General features: G+C 36.0%; 1 protein-coding gene across 1 annotated transcript; it reads right to left on the reverse strand.

Annotated features, from left to right (window-relative positions):
* Positions 1 to 2,057: 2,057 nt before the first annotated feature.
* On the reverse strand, positions 2,058 to 11,154 carry LOC133642416 (tetraspanin-10-like). The gene is made up of 3 exons (XM_062036584.1): positions 10,949 to 11,154; positions 7,255 to 7,829; positions 2,058 to 2,407 (listed from the first exon to the last, which is right to left on the reverse strand). The coding sequence occupies exons 1-3, from the start codon at positions 11,045 to 11,047 to the stop codon at positions 2,101 to 2,103; spliced, it is 981 nt and encodes a 326-aa protein (XP_061892568.1). The 5' UTR covers positions 11,048 to 11,154; the 3' UTR covers positions 2,058 to 2,100.
* Positions 11,155 to 19,808: the final 8,654 nt, after the last annotated feature.

Here is a 19,808-nt window from a genome sequence, read left to right on the forward strand (position 1 = left end):
ACTCTAGCCTTTAAATAGACCCCTTTTTTAGACCAGTTGATCTGCCGTTTCTTTTCTTCTCTCCTCTGCTCCCTTCTCCCTTGGGGAGGGGGAGTTGAGTTGCACAGGTCCGGTGGCCATGGATGAAGTGCTGGCTGTCCAGAGTCGGGACCCCGGGTAGACCGCTAGTCTGTGCATCGGTTGGGGACATCTCTGCGCTGCTGACCCGTCTCCGCTCGGGACGGTTTCCTGCTGGCCCCACTATGGACTGGACTCTCACTGATGTGTTGGATCCACTGTGGACTGGACTTTCACAATATTATGTCAGAACCACTCGACATCCATTGCTTTCGGTCTCCCCTAGAGGTTGGGGGGTTACCCACATATGCGGTCCTCTCCAAGGTTTCTCATAGTCATTCACATCGACGTCCCACTGGGGTGAGTTTTTCCTTGCCCGTATGTGGGCTCTGTACCGAGGATGTCGTTGTGGCTTGTGCAGCCCTTTGAGACACTTGTGATTTAGGGCTATATACACTACCGTTCAAAAGTTTGGGGTCACCCAAACAATTTTGTGGAATAGCCTTAATTTCTAAGAACAAGAATAGACTGTCGAGTTTCAGATGAAAGTTCTCTTTTTCTGGCCATTTTGAGCGTTTAATTGACCCCACAAATATGATGCTCCAGAAACTCAATCTGCCCAAAGGAAGGTCAGTTTTGTAGCTTCTGTAACGAGCTAAACTGTTTTCAGATGTGTGAACATGATTGCACAAGGGTTTTCTAATCATCAATTAGCCTTCCGAGCCAATGAGCAAACACATTGTACCATTAGAACACTGGAGTGATAGTTGCTGGAAATGGGCCTCTATACACCTATGTAGATATTGCACCAAAAACCAGACATTTGCAGCTAGAATGGTCATTTACCACATTAGCAATGTATAGAGTGTATTTCTTTAAAGTTAAGACTAGTTTAAAGTTATCTTCATTGAAAAGTATAGTGTTTTTCCTTCAAAAATAAGGACATTTCAATGTGACCCCAAACTTTTGAACGGTAGTGTAAATAAACATTGATTGATTGATTTATTGATTTTATTTATATAATTTTATCCTTTACTTACTTTTAAATAATTTATTTCTTCATTCTTAGAAAATAAGCTACTATATTCACTATTTCTATAAACTTTACTAAGAAAAAACGCATTCTTGATTACTTCTTTCCCTAGTAGAACATGGCAACCTGGTTCATGGTAAACCCAGGAAGTTATAAACTCACAGTTATTGCCGAGACATGAATGAGAACGGGTAGGCTAAATTAGCTCTGCTTCTTCCTACTCCTTTTTTGACATGTTGAAATATAACAAACCCCGTTTCCATATGAGTTGGCAAATTGTGTTAGATGTAAATATAAACGGAATACAATGATTTGCAAATCATTTTCAACCCATATTCAGTTGAATATGCTACAAAGACAACATATTTGATGTTCAAACTGATAAACATTTTTTTTTGTGCAAATAATCATTAACTTTAGAATTTGATGCCAGCAACACGTGACAAAGAAGTTGGGAAAGGTGGCAATAAATACTGATAAAGTTGAGGAATGCTCATCAAACACTTATTTGGAACATCCCACAGGTGAACAGGCAAATTGGGAACAGGTGGGTGCCATGATTGGGTATAAAAGTACAAACGTTTGTAGTTGAATCACAACTCAGTGGCCTTGTGAGACCACTCAGTGGCCTTGTGGTTAGAGTGTCCGCCCTGAGATTGGTATGTCGTGAGTTCAAACCCTGGCCGAGTCATACCAAAGACTATAAAAATAGGAACCATTACCTCTCTCCTTGGCACTCAACATCAAGGGTTGGAATTGGGGGTTAAATCACCAAATTGATTCCCGAGCATGGCCACCGCTGCTGCTCACTGCTCCCCTCACCTCCCAGGGGGTGGAACAAGGGGATGGGTCAAATGCAGAGGGTAATTTCACCACACCTCGTGTGTGTGTGACTATCAGTGGTACTTTAACTTTAACTTTATGCAGGTGTGCTGTCCTACTGCAAATAAATATTGAAATTCCTTTTTGCCTTGGAACACATTGAAATACATTGCGTCCATCATCTCCTGTTAGGCGTAGAGTTTATGCCAGCGGATCCTCTCTTGGAGTCGCGCGGTCACAAACACGGTCAGGATCTGCACGACCAGTACGACCACGATTACGGTCCCGATCAGTGCCTCGTGCTGCTGCACCCACCGCGACATTCCCCCCAAACATCCTCCCAGGAAGATCACGCTCTGAGCGCTGAACTCATCCAACGTTTGAGCATCCAAGCCGCACTGAGAGTTCCACACGGTTCCGTTTTCCATCGGGTCCAGGCAGCACGAGGCCGGAACGCCGCAGGCCAAAATTCCTGGAGCGGAGCAGTTGTAGTATCTGTAGGATCATTGACACTTGTAAAAGATCAGTAATTCTTGAGACATGGCGATGACGTCCACGGGATTAAATCAACTCTGCATTTTCGTACCCCTTTTTGGACATGTTGTTGCCTATCAGCTGTTCTTATAGGCGTGGCCAACCAAGCAGACCTGTCAAGTCCCCCCCTGCCGCTTGATGGTTAATGGAGGAGGGAGTCCCAAGTATTAGATTTAGATTTATTGGTCCCCGTTGGGGAAATTCATTTTCACTGCCGTACATTTAAACAATAGACATTACACATCACGAACAAACAATAACAAAAAGACATCATACATGACCAAACATTTACAGGCTTGTCAGGCAGGTCGGCCGGGCCTGCTGTTTAGGACGGCTATAGCTGCAGAGATAAGGCTTTTCCCAAGGCGGGCCCTCCGGAATTTGATAGTTCTGTACCTGCACCCTGATGGTAGTGGGATGATGTATTGGTATAGTGGGGGAGTCATATCCTGGACTATTGTGTTTGCCAGTCGAATGATGGACCTGTGGTTTAGATCTGAGATGTCGGGTGTGGGTAGGCCGATGATATTAGCTGCTATGTTTGTAATGCAGGGGTCACCAACCTTTTTGAAACCAAGAGCTACTTCTTGGGTACTGATTAATGCGAAGGGCTACCAGTTTGATACACACTTAAATAAATTGCCAGAAATAGCCAATTTGCTCAATTTACCTTTAACTCTATGTTATTATTAATAATTAATGATATTTACACTTAATTGAACGGTTTAAAAGAGGGGAAAACACGAAAAAAATTACATTTAAATTTTGAAACATAGTTTATCTTCAATTTCGACTCTTTAAAATTCAAAATTGAACCGAAAAAAAGAAGAGAAAAACTAGCGAATTCGAATCTTTTTGAAAAAATTTAAAAAATAATTTATGGAACATCATTAGTAATTTTTCCTGATTAAGATTACTTTTAGAATTTTGATGACATATTTTAAATAGGTTAAAATCCAATCTACACTTTGTTAGAATATATAACAAATTGGACCAAGCTATATTTCTAACAAAGACAAATCATTATTTCTTCTAGATTTTCCAGAACAAACATTTTAAAAGAAATTCAAAAGACTTTGAAATAAGATTTAAATTTGATTCTACAGATTTTCTAGATTTGCCAGAATATTTTTTTTGAATTTTAATCATAACAAGTTTAAAGAAATATTTCACAAATATTCTTCGTCGAAAAAACAGAAGCTAAAATGAAGAATTAAATTAAAATGTATTTATTATTCTTTACAATAAAAAAATTAATTTACTTGAACATTGATCTAAATTGTCAGGAAAGAAGAGGAAGGAATTTAAAAGGTAAAAAGGTATATGTGTTTAAAAATCCTAAAATCATTTTTAAGGTTGTATTTTTTCTCTAAAATTGTCTTTCTGAAAGTTATAAGAAGCAAAGTAAAAAAAATTAATGAATTTATTTAAACAAGTGAAGACCAAGTCTTTAAAATATTTTCTTGGATTTTCAAATTCTATTTGAGTTTTGTCTCTCTTAGAATTAAAAATGTCGGGCAAAGCGAGACCAGCTTGCTAGTAAATAAATAAAATTAAAAAAATAGAGGCAGCTCACTGGTAAGTACTGCTATTTAAGCTATTTTTAGAACAGGCCAGCGGGCTACTCATCTGGTCCTTACGGGCTACCTGGTGCCCACGGGCACCGCATTGGTGACCCCTGTTGTAATGCATGTGAGTTTGGTCTGGTTGGTTACAGAAAGCATAGTGAAAAAACATGTGGAACAGTACAGAAGGTTGGGTTGAACGATGCTTTGGTACAGTATCAACAGGAAGTGAGGTGCAACGTATAGTCTTTTAAGTTTACGGATGGCTGCCAGTCTTTGTTGACTTCTTTTTGGAATGTCCGTGGTGTCCATGAGTGCTCGCTCATCCCGATTGATGGTTTCCTTGGGCCGCTTCCTTAGTTCGATCGCCTCCTTGATCCATCGTTTGAATTTGTTACTTTCTGTCCCAATAATTTTGCTGTCGTCCCAGTCCATGATGTGGTTATTTATTTTGCAATGATCTGATATGGCTGATTTTAAGATTTCCTGTTCGGATTTTTTGTTTTAGGCTTCTTGTAAACCTTCCAGTTGTCTCTTTTTCGCATTTTTTCTGATGTTCTTTCTTCCCTATGTTGAATGTCCTCCCTGTTTCTCCGATGTATGATTTTTCGCATGATTTACACGGGATTTCGTATATGACATCGCATATCTTGTCTTGTTCTACTTTGTCTTTTGGATGTATCAATCAATCAATCAATCAATGTTTATTTATATAGCCCTAAATCACAAGTGTCTCAAAGGGCTGCACAAGCCACAACGACATCCTCGGTACAGAGCCCACATACGGGCAAGAAAAAACTCACCCCAGTGGGACGTCGATGTGAATGACTATGAGAAACCTTGGAGAGTACTAGTAACTGTCTTGTTTATGTGTGAGGTTTAACTGTTGTGCCACAGGGAAACCATCAATCGGGATGAGGGAGCATTCATGCTATCGCATACCTGGGACCTCCTCCGCCATTAACCATCAAGCGGCGGTGGGGGGTAGCCAACTAGGTAGACTTGATAGGTCTGCCTGATTGGCCACGCCTATAAGAACAGCTGATAGGCAACACGTCACAGTGGTCAGGTGACCCCTCTGAAGGAGACTGCAGAAGACAGTCGAAACATGTCAGGTAAAGATTCCATCTAAATCAGGGGTGTCCAAACTTTTTCCACTGAGGGCCGCACATGGAAAAATTAAAGCATGTGGGGGCCATTTTGATATTTTCCATTTTCAAAACATAACAAAATATATGGATTTTTTTATTTATTTTACCTTTAGGGGTCCCGGGGACCATAAAGGGTCTCAGTCATTAAAATGTTAAAAATAAGTAAAATTATTATTTTTTATTTAACGCTTACAGTTAATCTCTATATCAACTTCAAGTTCAAATAAAGTAATTAAAAAAAAAAGGTTTTATGGCTTTTCTGTCAAAAACAACTTAGTTTTTTTTATAGTAAAACTGAAATATGCAATATTTAGTAATTACAGCCTTAAAAGATCAATAATTGATTTTAATTCTTTAATATTTTTGAGTACGGTAATCACAGTGAAAAGATAAGTACAATACCACTAAATATATTTGGGATCCAAAAGGTGCCCCACTCATAAAGTGATACATTTTTATTAGGTTTTTCTTTTACTTTCAACACTTAAGTTACAGGATCAACTTCAGATATATCTGTCCATTTTACGTTTAAACTATTATTTTTTTGTTTTATGCTCTTTTGTCAAATAAAACGTTAATGTTTTTATATGGCACCTGCACAATATATGCAATATTTACCACATAAGACATTTTAAAGTGAAATATTTGAAGTAACTGAAGCCTTGAAAATAATTCATTATTATCAAATCAAATCAAATCAACTTTATTTATAAAGCACATTTAAAATTTACCACAGGGGTAGCCAAAGTGCTGTACAATGGGCAGGTTAAAAATAATACAAGAACCGAGCAAACACAACACAACACAAACAGAACACGATAAAAAAATAAATAAATAAAATATAAAAACGTAAAAACATAAAAACAGGTTCACAGCAGGTGTATTATGGGGCGCCATTGCAGGATGGGTATCACTCAGTGTTAAAAGCCATGGAATAAAAGTATGTTTTTAAGAGAGATTTAAAAACAGGAAGAGAGGAGGCTTGTCTAACACTCAGAGGTAGGTCGTTCCAGAGCTTGGGAGCAGCAGCAGCGAAAGCTCTGTCACCTCTAAGCTTCAGCCTTGTGTCCGGGACCGTCAGTAGCAGCTGATCGGCTGATCTTAGGGATCGGGTGGGGCAGTAAGGCTGAAGGAGGTCGGAGAGATATGTTGGCGCGAGGTTGTTTAGAAACAAATAAAAGGAGTTTAAAATTGATTCTGTAACGCACAGGGAGCCAGTGAAGGGACGCTAATATAGGGGTGATGTGCTCACGTCTGCGGGTCTGTGTTAGCAGACGAGTAGCAGAGTTCTGCACGAGCTGCAGGCGGGCGAGGGAGGCCTGGGTAATGCCTACATACAGGGCATTTCAGTAGTCTAAACGAGTCGAGATAAAGGCGTGGATTAATTTCTCGAGCTCATGTCCTGATAGAAGCGGTTTCACTTTCGCTATTTGGCGTAATTGATCAAAACTTTTTTGTACGACGCTGCTGATTTGTTTTTTGAATTTAAAATCTGAGTCGAACTTTACCCCCAGGTTTGTGACACAGTCGCTGAGATACGGGGTCAGAGTGCCGAGGTCAACGTTGGGGGAGGGGGAGCGACTTGGACCGAACAACATAACTTCTGTTTTGTCTTCATTTAGGCTCAGGAAGTTAGCTGAAAGCCAGGCTTTGATGTCGTGCAGGCAGTCAATAAGACGTTGAACCGTGTTATTTTGTGCCATGGGAAAATAAATCTGGCAATCATCATATTACATGGATTTTTTTGTCTTTTTTTTTTTTTTTTGAACAAAGGCAAAAAAAGAAAAAAAGAAAGACAAAATTAAAAAAAAAAAACAGCCTGCATGGCAGCTTTGTGTCAACTTTTTCTCGTTAGATTTCACCTCATTCCACTTTTGTGAATGTTCTTTGTTTATTTTTGCAATAGCATTTCCAGAATGTGTGGCGGGCCGGTAAAAAATTAGCTGCGGGCCGCAAATGGCCCCCGGGCCGCACTTTGGACGCTCCTGATCTAAATATACCGAAAATATTGTCTGATTACATGAAAATTTGAAAGAGTATGTGATAATAAATAATAAATAATAAATAAGCGAAACCATTACTCTCCACTCACATGTTGATCTCCCAGTCCCGGTACGTGTCCGCCCCACAGCACTGAAGATTGGACTGGATCTCATCGGTGATGAACCTTAGATCCAGATCGTCCTGGTAGCCGGCCATGGCAGTCAACATTCCCGACCGCAGAAGGTTGCCGATCTCCTCTTGGGTGTTGTATAACACGATGACGGCCAGCACCTCGGCCGTGATGAGCACCAGCAGCGCTCCGGAGAACGCCTTCAGCAGGCAGCTGTTTTCCCGCAAGGCGCCCACGCAGCCCGTCAGGCAGAGCACCGTCAGCAAGAGGCCCGTGGTCACCAGCAGCAGCATGGGGTCGGTGCCAAGGCTTCCGATCCTCTCCTGGGATAAAGATTCTTTGCTGATGAGGCCCCACATCCCCAAGCCGAGGAGAAGGAGGCCCAGGACGGAGAACATCAAGTTGCTTAGAACCAGGAGGTACTTGAGGAAGTAGTCGATGAAAGAATATCTGTAGTTGGGGGGGTGGATCGCCTTGGATCCAGGCTTTTGTTCGTCAATTACACTAACTTGGTGGAGCTCGGTGGTCCTGTGGGCAATCTCATTAGCATTCCCCTATAGGACAAAAAAATTATATATTTTTATTTATGGTCCTGTAGGCCAGGGGTGTCCAAACTTTTTCCACTGAGGGCCGTACACGGAAAAATTTAAGCATGCGGGGGCCATTTTGATATTTTTCATTTTCAAACCTTAACAAAATATATGGATTTTTTTTTTGTTTAACCTTTAGGGCTCCCGGGGACTATAAAGGGTCTCAGTCATTAAACTGTTAAAAATAAGTCAAATTGTTATTATTATTTTTATTTAACGCTTACAGTAAATCTCTATATCAACTTGAGGTTGATATAAAGTAAAAAAAAAAAAAAAGGTTTTCTGTCAAAGACAACTTTGTTTTTTATAGTAAAACTGAAACATGCTGTATTTAGTAATTAGAGCCTTAAAAGATCAATAATGCAGGACACCATTGATTTTAATTCTTTAATATTTTTGAGTAATCACAGTGAAAAGTGAAATAAAATCCCACTAAATATATTTGGGATCCAAAAGGTCCCCCACTCATAAAGTGATACATTTGTATTAGTTTTTTTTTACTTTGAACACTTAAATTACCAGATCAACTTCAGATATATCTGTCGATTTTACGTTGGAACTATTATTTTGTTTGTTTTATGCTCTTTTGTCGAATAAAACTTTGATGTTTTTATATGGCAACCACACAATATAGGCAATATTTTTTCCACATAAAACATTTTAAAGTGATATTTTTTAACTAATAATTCATTATAACATATGTAGATTTTTAGTCTTTTTTTTTTTTTTTAGCAATGGCAAAAAAAAGAAAAATAAACAAAGACAAAAGAAAAAAAACAGCCTGCATGGCAGCTTTGTGTCGACATTGCAACTTTTTCTTGTTAGATTTCACCTCATTCCACTTTTTTTAAAATGTTTTTTTAAATTTTTGAAATATTATCAATTTTGCCATTTTTGCAGAATGTGTGGCGGGCCGGTAAATAATTAGCTGCGGGCCGCAAATGGCCCCCGGGCTGCACTTTGGACACCCCTGCTGTAGGCGATCTCATCAGCATGTCCCATAGGTCAAAACCTTTACTGTTATTATTAATAAATTAGTTCATTTCAAACAGGCTTTACAAAATTATACTGAAGTTGCCTACAACTACAGTTTACACCAGTGTTATCCCGATACCAATATTTTGGTACCGGTACCAAAATTATTTTGATACTTTTCGGTACTTTTCTAAATAAAGGGGACCACAAAAAATTGCATTATTGGCTTTATTTTAACAAAAAATCTTAAGGTACATTAAACCTATGTTTTTTTATTGCAAGTTTGTTCTTAAATTAAATAGTGAACATACAAGACAACTTGTCTTTTATTAGTAAGTAAGCAAAAAAATTCTCCTAATTTAGCTGCTGACGTATGCAGTAACATATTGTGTCATTTATCATTCTATTATTTTGTCAAAACTATTAAGGACAAGTGGTAAAAAAAAAAATTATTAATCTACTTCTTAATTTACTGTTAATATCTGATTACTTTCTCTTTTTTATTCTTCTGTTGTTTGATATTTTACATTAGTTTTGGATGATACTACAAATTTGGGTATCAATCCGATACCAAGTAGTTACAGGATCATACATTGGTCATATTCAAAGTCCTCATGTGTCCAGGGACATATTTCCTGAGTTTATAAACATGATATACATTGAAAAAAAACTAAAGACGATGTTGTGATGCTAAAAAATATCGATGTAATCATAGTAGTTTTAACTAGATACGCTACTGTACTTGGTATCATTACAGTGGATGTCAGGTGTAGATCCACCAATGGCGTTAGTTTACATTTTGACGCTGGTGAGCTACAATGTGTAGCAGCTAATAAAATATAGTTTAACCAGAAAATGAATGGAACCTTTTTGACCTTTTTAGTTTAATTACATCAGCCATTCTAAATACATTTGTTTAAAAACCCAACACTGTTATACATATACACTACCGTTCAAAAGTTTGGGGTCACATTGAAATGTCCTTATTTTTGAAGTAAAAGCACTGTACTTTTCAATGAAGATAACTTTAAACTAGTCTTAACTTTAAAGAAATACACTCTATACATTGCTAATGTGGTAAATGACTATTCTAGCTGCAAATGTCTGGTTTTTGGTGCAATATCTACATAGGTGTATAGAGGCCCATTTCCAGCAACTATCACTCCAGTGTTCTAATGGTACAATGTGTTTGCTCATTGGCTCAGAAGGCTAATTGATGATTAGAAAACCCTTGTGCAATCATGTTCACACATCTGAAAACAGTTTAGCTCGTTACAGAAGCTACAAAACTGACCTTCCTTTGAGCAGATTGAGTTTCTGGAGCATCACATTTGTGGGGTCAATTAAACGCTCAAAATGGCCAGAAAAAGAGAACTTTCATCTGAAACTCCACAGTCTATTCTTGTTCTTAGAAAGGAAGGCTATTCCACAAAATTGTTTGGGTGACCTCAAACTTTTGAACGGTAGTATATATATATATATATATATATATATATATATATATATATATATATATATATATATATATATATATATATATATATATATATATATATATATATATTTTAAGGGAAAAACTTGTAAAGAGACCATAAACAAATACCTGTACTATTTAGCTGAAATAAAATGAATTTTAAATACAATAATAATCAAGCATGTTACTGCATGCTGGTAGTTCATTATTATGATTTATTAGAGTGTCTATTTTACTGCTGCAAAATATTTCAAGTTTTATTATTTGGAAGTATTGATTTTCCAAATATTTCAATATTATGTAGCGTGAATACTTACGATATAATGACATTTTAATTATATAATTTAGTCTTTTAAGATATTAGTCAATGTGGCACATCTTGACTTAAAATTAAGGCTGTCAAACGATTAGAATATTGAATGAAGATTTCATTTTGCATGACCTATTTTAATTCAAAACATGTTTATAATTAAATGTATCCATTTATTTTTTTAATTATGCAATTATTTTATTTTATGTTATTTTTATCTATTTATTCATCTCATATCTATTTAATCCATAACTATTTTAAATGTTGGTTACATTATAAAAACCCATAACAGCCAAGCAAAGTTTAGCCTACATATTTATTTACCTTCGGTATAAGCGGGCTGGACTCAGTCGGCGTGTCGTCCGTCCTGGTCCAGGGCCAACGGACTCCTCGCACGGCCAAGTATCTTTTGATGCCGTCCATCACTGCAAAGAGACCTGCACCTTCTTTCTGCCGATGAAAAAGTAACAAAGATCAGCTGAATGTTTGCAGAGGAACATGTGAGTCTGAGCGTAGTCACCATGCTGTGTTCAGCCTGGGGCCGCAAGGCGTGGGATTTCTTCATCATGTGAGAGTCACAATGAGGGGATTAGACCGCCAACACAGTGTGTGTGTAGTGTGTTGGGTCATGACTTGAACATGAGACTTTGAAGAACGCCTTTACAAGTCTTATTGTAACAAATATGCAAGTAGTTTCAAACAGAACTAAACTTGCATTCACTTTTGATTCAAACCGTTCTAATGTTAAAATGCTCAATTTATCGTAATTTCTGGACTATAGGCCTCTACTTTTTTCCCACACTTTGAACCGTGCGCTTTATACAAGACAATGCCGCAGCTTATTTATTCACCAGCTTCACATGCTAACCAATGAATTTAGCCTCGTCACATCACACAAAATAATTAAATTAACAGAATAAATATTTTTTTTGTCTTAAACTGTTTGTATACTTACTCATTGTATGTTAGTTAATTTATGTGGTCATTTATTTATTCACTGTTGTGTTACTGATACAGAACAAACAAATGGGTTGTAGCAGGAGTCCCCAAACTTTTTAACTCGAGGGCCGCATTGAGTTAAAGCAATTTGGCCGGGGGCCAGGCTGTATATATATATATATATATATATATATATATATATGTATATATATATATATATATATATATATATATATGTGTATATATATATATATATATATACATATATATATATATATATATATATATATATGTATGTATGTGTGGAAAAAAAATCACAAGACTATTTCATCTCTACAGGCCTGTTTCATGAGGGGTTTTCCTCTTACGCTCTACCACGGTATCGAGCACTATTTTTTGGATAATCTAATTAAGACATATATATATATATATATATATATATATATATATATATATATATATATATATATATATATATATATATATATATATATATATATATATATATATATATATATATATGTATTTCTCGCGCACTAATTGACTGCAAATGATGTCACGTTATCGATGGGAAAATGCATTTTTAAACAGTATGATTTTGCCTGATTATTTAAAAAAAAAAAAAAAAACATAAAAAAAATAAAAATAAAAATAATAATAATTATATACATATATATACATATATATACATATATATATATATATATATATATATATATATATATATATATATATATATACATATATATATATATATATACATATATATATATATATATATATATATATATATATATATATATATATATATATATATATATATATATGTATATATATATATATATATATATATATATATATATATATATATATATATATATATATATATATATATATATATATATATATATATATATATATATATATATATATATATATATATATTTTACTTGGGACTTCCCTTGGGCTGGATTTTGGACGCTGGCAGCCCGCAGTTTGGGGACCCCTGTGTTATACTATATCAGGGGTGTCGCGCACTAATTGACTGCTAATGATGTCACATTATCGATGCTAAAATGCATTTTTAGACAGTATGATTTTGCCTGATTATTTAAAAAATAATAATAATAAATTAAACTTTTTTTTTTTTTTAAATACATAAAAAAATAAAATAAAAAATTATATATATATATATATATATATATATATATATATATATATATATATATATATATATATATATATATATATATATATATATATATATATATATATATATATATATATATATATGTGTTTTTTTTACTTGGGACTTCCCTTGGGCCGGATTTTGGACGCTGGCGGCCCGCAGTTTGGGGACCCCTGTGTTATACTATATCAGGGGTGTCAAAGTCAAGGCCCGAATGAATGATCTACGGCCCCCGGGATGATATTTGATTAGTATTCAAACCGGCCCGCAGGCCACAGCCGCCTGCTGCTGTTTTGCACGCACCAATACTCCACCAGTGTTGGCGCTAGTGTTCCCGCAGTAAATTTTTGGGGTCCCCACTTTTTTGTAAGCGTTTTGAAAACAAATGATAAATGTATGCATTATCTTGTTATAACTCACATTCTCGCTCCAGCACCCCCCTGCGATTCTGAAATGGACAAGCGGTAGAAAAATGGATGGATGGATGGATCTCACATTCTATATTGTGTTTTGGAAAAAGGTTGTCATAAACGTTCCTGAATTCATTTAAAAAATACTAAAAGTAAACACATTTTTATGCATATGTAAATTGTTTCAGTTATAAACATTCATTCACTTTCTTCTTTCCTTCATGGATCTAAACTTTACCGCTGCCGGTATTTTTTTCTGTATTTTTTCTGTATTTTTTCTGTATTTTCTTCTGTATTTTTATTGTAATATTTTCCGAATGTGTTTGTTCTATTTTTGGCCAAAGTAAGACAAAGAAAACAATCTGAAGTTGTCTTTATTTTTTTGTTTTAATGCCATGATTATAATAGTCAGGCCTGCGTGTGCACAGATTTTTCCTCCATGTGGCCCCTGAGCTCAAACGAGTTTGACACCACTGATCTACGCGGATGATCTCTGCATCACCACCCAACAAGAGAGTTTTCACAAAATGTAATCCGTCCTGAAAAGTGTCCTCCAAGAGATGTCCACCTACTACAATAACAACCACCTGAAAACCAACCCATCCAATACCCAGCTATGTAGTTTCCACCTACGCAGGAAAATAATTGAGCGTCTCATGGGATGGCCACAAACATCCCCACCCTGTGTACCTTGGAGGCACACTCGACAGGACACTCTCTTTTAAAACCCACCTTCAGAACACCAAAGCCAAGGTCAACACCCACAATAAAATCCTCCGCAAACTGGTCAACTGAAAATGGGGCGCTGATCCACCAACCATCCGTACAACAGCCCTAGCCCTGTGCTTCTCTAGAGAGGAATAACACCAACTGAAGGAAACCCAAACATTTTGGACAATTCCACGCCCCCAACCTTGTGGGAACAGTTTGGAGCGGGCCCCTTCATCTTCCAACATGACTATGCACCAGTGCGCAAAGCAAGGTCAATAAAAACATGGATGACAGAGTCTGGTGTGGATGAACTTGACTGGCCTGCACAGAGTCCTGACCTGAACCCAGTAGAACACCTTTGGGATGAATTAGAACGGAGACTGAGAGCCAGGCCTTCTCCACCAACATCAGTGTGTGACCTCACCAATGCGCTTTTGGAAGAATGGTTGAAAATGTCCTATTAACACACTCCGCAACCTTGTGGACAGCCTTCCCAGAAGAGTTGCAGCTGTAATAGCTGCAAAAGGTGGACCGACATCATATTGAACCCTATGGGTTAGGAATGGGATGGCAGTTCAAGTTCATATGTGAGTCAAGGCAGGTGGCCAAATACTTTTGGGAATATAGTGCACTTGCAGTGTGTAAATAAAACGTTGATGGAGGATTTTGAAGTTGTTTTAGAGGGCTCCCATTAGCCGCATCTTCCAAGCCTTTTTTTTTATCATCTTTAAAATCGTAAAAACAAAAAAAAAGACATGTGTGTTCTTGTCTCTCATAATGATTGTGAGAATAGGCAAAATTCTGCAGTTCCCCTTTAATACAAAAACAACCACCCACCCATTTTCTACCGCTTGTCCCTGTTTCAAATGAAATTCAAGTTTGATTAAAACAAATACAGTATAAAAATAATTTCACAAACAATAAAGTGCAATAGATTAAAAAGGTTTTATAAAGCTGATATTAATTGCTACGGGATAAAACACATATGTACAACTTGATGAGGCAATTCCGGAATCCTGGAATTTGTTTAGAATTGTTGAAGTAGAGCACACAATTCCCAAACATGCTGAATATTTAGAAGTCGTAACAGTTTGAATCCGATGAAAAATGTGGGAATTGTGGAACTTTGAAGAATGTCCCATTGATTTCAATGGGAATTTCTTTAAAAAATTGGGAATTTCGAGAAAAATGGGAATTTTTTTGAAAATGGTAACAAAAAAGTGAAAAATGGGAATTTTTTTGAAAATGGTAACAAAAAAGTGAATGTGTCAAAGTTTTTTGGTGACGAACCCCAAGATGCAGAGAAGATGGCAGGCATAGTGCGAGAAAACATGATTTAATTAAACACTATAGCAAAAACAAACAAAAGGGTACAAACAAAAGGCGCGCACAAGGCGGAGAACAAACTAGGCTATGAACTAAAATAGCACAAAGGCTAACTGTGGACAAGAAACTAAAACACTTACTGTGACACGAATAAACAAAACTCACGTGGCAAGAAACGAGCAGGATGAACTATGATAGGAACAGAGTGGACAGAAGTAGACAGAGCTACAACAACAAGTATAAATGACAATAATCCAGCCGTGACTGGAGGGCAGGACAGGTTTAAATAGCAGCTGGCTGATTGGCACCAGGTGTGGCCAGGTGCCAATCAGCCACAGCTGAAGGGACAAAGCACTCAGGGAGATAATCAGGAAATAACCAAAATAAGAGTGCTGACAGGAACTAAAAACAGGAAACCAAGACAAACGCAGAGGAAAACTAAAACTTGACCAAACTGTCAGGGACAACCCTGACAGAATGGTCTGAATGAGTTGAAATGGTTGGTGTTGGAATTTTTCAAAACGGTCAAGAAATGTTGAAGTAGTAACATGTTGAATTGAGAAATGGTATTAAAGAATTCCTGGAATTTCGGGGAAACCGGGAATTTTTTCCAGTTCAAAAAACAACTTCATTTTTTGGTCCTGATTAAGAGGAATGTTTTGACGGTGGAACGGTTTAAATGCGTTGAAAAATGTGGAAGGAGTAGTCGGGCAGGGTTAAAATAGGGCTCTGGAAAACCAGGAATTCTGGAAAATCCTGGAATTTTTTGGAACTTGGAAAAACATAGTTTAAATGTCCAGAATGGTGAAATGTGTTGAAGGTGGAATGGTTTGAATGGGTTGAAAAATTTGGAAATGGTGAAAGTTTGAAAAATGGCCAATTCAATTTGACAGGGAAAAATGTCCCGGAAAACCTGGAATTCTGGGAAATCTGGGAATTTTTGGAATTTGTCCAGGGAAAGCCCGCGATTCCCGAATAGGCTGAACAGTTTGAAGTTGGAACGGTTTGAATGGGATGAAAAATGTGGAAGGTAAGCCAAAATCTGGTGTAGAAGAAGAATAAGTTGAAAAACCAGCATGTGTGATTGCTTTGGAGCATTCACACAATAATTTGTGTGCATGTAAAATGACCAATGTGTTGTAAGCCTAAAGTGGGTGGGAACAGATGGGGGCGGGGCTTAGCTTTGGGGGAATGTTCAACGTGTCATCAATGGAAGATGGACTCTGTTTTTTTGTGTTGCCTGCAAAGAACAACAAGGTAAGAGTACTTCTACTTTCTAGCCAACTTTTTTTTTCCAGGAAAGAAAATAAAAAACAACCTTAGTTGTTTGTTTGGCACCATAACTTGGGCTATAAACAAGGGTGAAATGCATGCGAGAGGCGCTGTTCTCCTCCTTTGCTTGTTGCCAGCGGTTACTTCTAAGGAATGGCAAAAAAAAACACCACGTTTGCATCAGAAAGGTAAAAAGCATCTCCCTTACCTTCTCTTCCAATTTAAAAAAAATAAAATCATAACACATCTTCTGTTTGTTACAGTGCGCACTGATGTCAAGGTTTGCTCCAACCTCACCCAAATACTGGACAACTGGAAATTTGCTATTTTAACTCGAGTGAAAGACTTGCTGATCAATGATCATGTGACTGTCCTTCCAGAATACAGCAGGTGAGTCACGCTGGGACCCTCACACTTTACCAAGTGCATAATTTCGACTTTTTGACACTAAGAAAAAATTACGAGTCTTTGACAAAAATTTTTTCGACTTTTTGACATTTAGAAAAAAATTCAGACTTTTTGACAAAAAAAAATCTGACTTTTTGACGCTTAGAAAAAATGTCGACTTTTTGACAAAAACAATCTAAGTGTCAGAAACTGAATTTTTTTGGTCAAAAAGTCTGAATTTTTTGTAAGTGTCATAAATCTGAATTTTTCCGAAGTGTCAAAAAGTCTGAATTATTTTTGTCAAAAAGTCTGAATTTTTTGATCAAAAAGTCTGAATTTTTTGTAAGTGTCATAAGTCGGAATTTTTTCGAAGTGTCAAAAAGTCTGAATTTTTTGTAAATGTCATAAGTCGGAATTTTTTCGAAGTGTCAAAAAGTCGGAATTATTTTTGTCAAAAAGTCTGAATTTTTTCTAAGTGTCAAAAAGTCGGGTCTTTTTTGTCAAAAATTTGAATTTTTTCTAAGTGTCAAAAAGTCGGAATTATTTTGTCAAAAAGTCGGAATTTTTTCTAAGTGTCAAAAAGTGTGAATTTTTTCTAAGTGTCAAAAACTGAATTTTTTTGGTCAAAAAGTCTGAATTTTTTGTAAGTGTCTAAGTCGGAATTTTTTGTAAGTGTCAAAAAGTCGGAATTATTTTTGTCAAAAAGTCTGAATTTTTTTGGTCAAAAAGTCTGAATTTTTTGTAAGTGTCATAAGTCGGAATTTTTTCGAAGTGTCAAAAAGTCTGAATTATTTTTGTCAAAAAGTCTGAATTTTTTTGGTCAAAAAGTCTGAATTTTTTGTAAGTGTCATAAGTCGGAATTTTTTCGAAGTGTCAAAAAGTCGGAACTATTTTTGTCAAAAAGTCTGAATTTTTTCTAAGTGTCAAAAAGTCGGGTCTTTTTTGTCAAAAATTAGAATTTTTTTGTAAGTGTCAAAAAGTCGGAATTATTTTGTCAAAAAGTCTGAATTTTTTCTAAGTGTCAAAAAGTCTGAATTTTTTCTAAGTGTCAAAAATGTTGAATTTTTTCTAGGTGTCAAAAAGTCTGAATTTTTTCTAAGTGTCAAAAAGTCTGAATTTTTTCTTAGTGTCAAAACGTCGAAAATTTTTGTCAAAAAGTCAGAATTTTTTTCAAAGTGTCAAAAAGTCGGAATTGTTTCTCAGTGTTAAAAAGTCAAACATTTTTTTGTCACAAAGTCAGAATTTTTTGGAAGTGTCAAAAAGTCCGAATTTTTTCTTAGTGTCAAAAAGTCTGGATTTTTTCTAAGTGTAAAAAAGTTGACATCATTTTGTCAAAAAGTCTGAATTTTTTTCTTAATGTCAAAATGTAGTTTTTTTTGTCAAAAAGTGGGAATTTTTTCTAAGTGTCAAAAAGTCGAATTTTTTTCCAAGTGTCAAAAAGTAGAAATTTTGTTTGTCAAAAAGCCAAAACATTTTCTGTCAAAAAGTACACATTTTTTTGGTCAAAAAGTCTGAATTTCTTTGGTCAAAAAGTCTGAAGTTTTTCCAAGGGTCAAAAAGTCTGAATTTTTTTTTAAATGTCAAAAATTAATGCTCCTAATATATTTTTTTAAATCCCGCTTTTCCCATTGAAATGAATGGGACATTTTTCAAACTTCCACAATTCCCACATTCTTCAACTGATTAAAACCATTCCACCTTCAACACATTCAATCCATCCTGGACATTCAAACTACCATTTTTCCACATTCAAAACATTTCCAGGAATTCCCTTTTTTTGGTAGCCTATTTCCTAAGTTTTTTGATTGATTGATTGAAACTTTTATTAGTAGATTGCACAGTACAGTACATATTCCGTTCAATTGACCACTAAATGGTAACACCCCAATACGTTTTTCAACTTGTTTAAGTCGGGATCCACGTTAATCCATTCATGGTAGATTTCGACTACTCCTTTCACATTTTTCAACCCATTCCAACCGTTCCACCCTCAAAAAACTGCTCATATTCAGGACAACAAGCAAGTTGGTTAAGGAACTAAAAAAAATTCCCTGTTTTCCCAAAATTCCAGGATTTCTCAATTAAAAACTGTTACTAATTCAACATTTCTTGACCGATTTAAACAATTCCAACACCAACCAATTCAGCTCATTCGGGACATTCATGGTCCTAATCTTTATTTTTAAATTCCCGCTTTTCCCAAAATTCCCAAATTTCCAGGAAGTTCCCATTGAAATGAATGGGACATTTTTCCAAGTTGCACAAAATTCCCACATTTTTCAACCTATTCAAACCGTTCCAACATCAACACATTCCACTCATCCTAGACCTTCAAACTAACACTTTCCCAAGTTCCGAACCAAATTCCGGTTTCCCTGGAAATTCAAACTCTTCAACATTCAAACCATTCCAACATTCAAACCATTTCAGCGTTTAAACCATTTCAACATTTAAACCATTTCTACATTCATCCAATGTTCCATTAGCATTTCAGTTCAGCGTCAGCTTTTCAACATTCAAACCATTCCAACATTCCAACTATTCTTATATTCATACTACATTCTGTCAGCATTTCACTTCAACTTCGGCATCGGAGCATTCACACGCAATTCCTTCAGGAATTGCCTCCTCTAGTTAATATATGATATACAATTATAATGTTTAATTTGTTCTGAATTCTGAATAATAATTATATGTACATGCACCATATATCGTCCACACTTTCTTATTTAATGTAATTACAAACTTGAATGCACCATAGTTTACTCAAACTATATAACATGAATTATGATTGACATTACAGTATTTTTTATTATTTGTTTCCCAAGTCACAGTCAAATGAAGAATTATGTAACTAATAACATCCAAGACCACGGTGGTCAAAACAAGCCGGTTCTTTGTGATGAGCTCATTGCACAGACTTTCAAAAAGCCTGCAAAGAAAAAACTGG

Source organism: Entelurus aequoreus, linkage group LG25 (genome assembly GCF_033978785.1).
Source record: "Entelurus aequoreus isolate RoL-2023_Sb linkage group LG25, RoL_Eaeq_v1.1, whole genome shotgun sequence".
In the NCBI taxonomy this organism is placed as follows: domain Eukaryota; kingdom Metazoa; phylum Chordata; class Actinopteri; order Syngnathiformes; family Syngnathidae; genus Entelurus; species Entelurus aequoreus.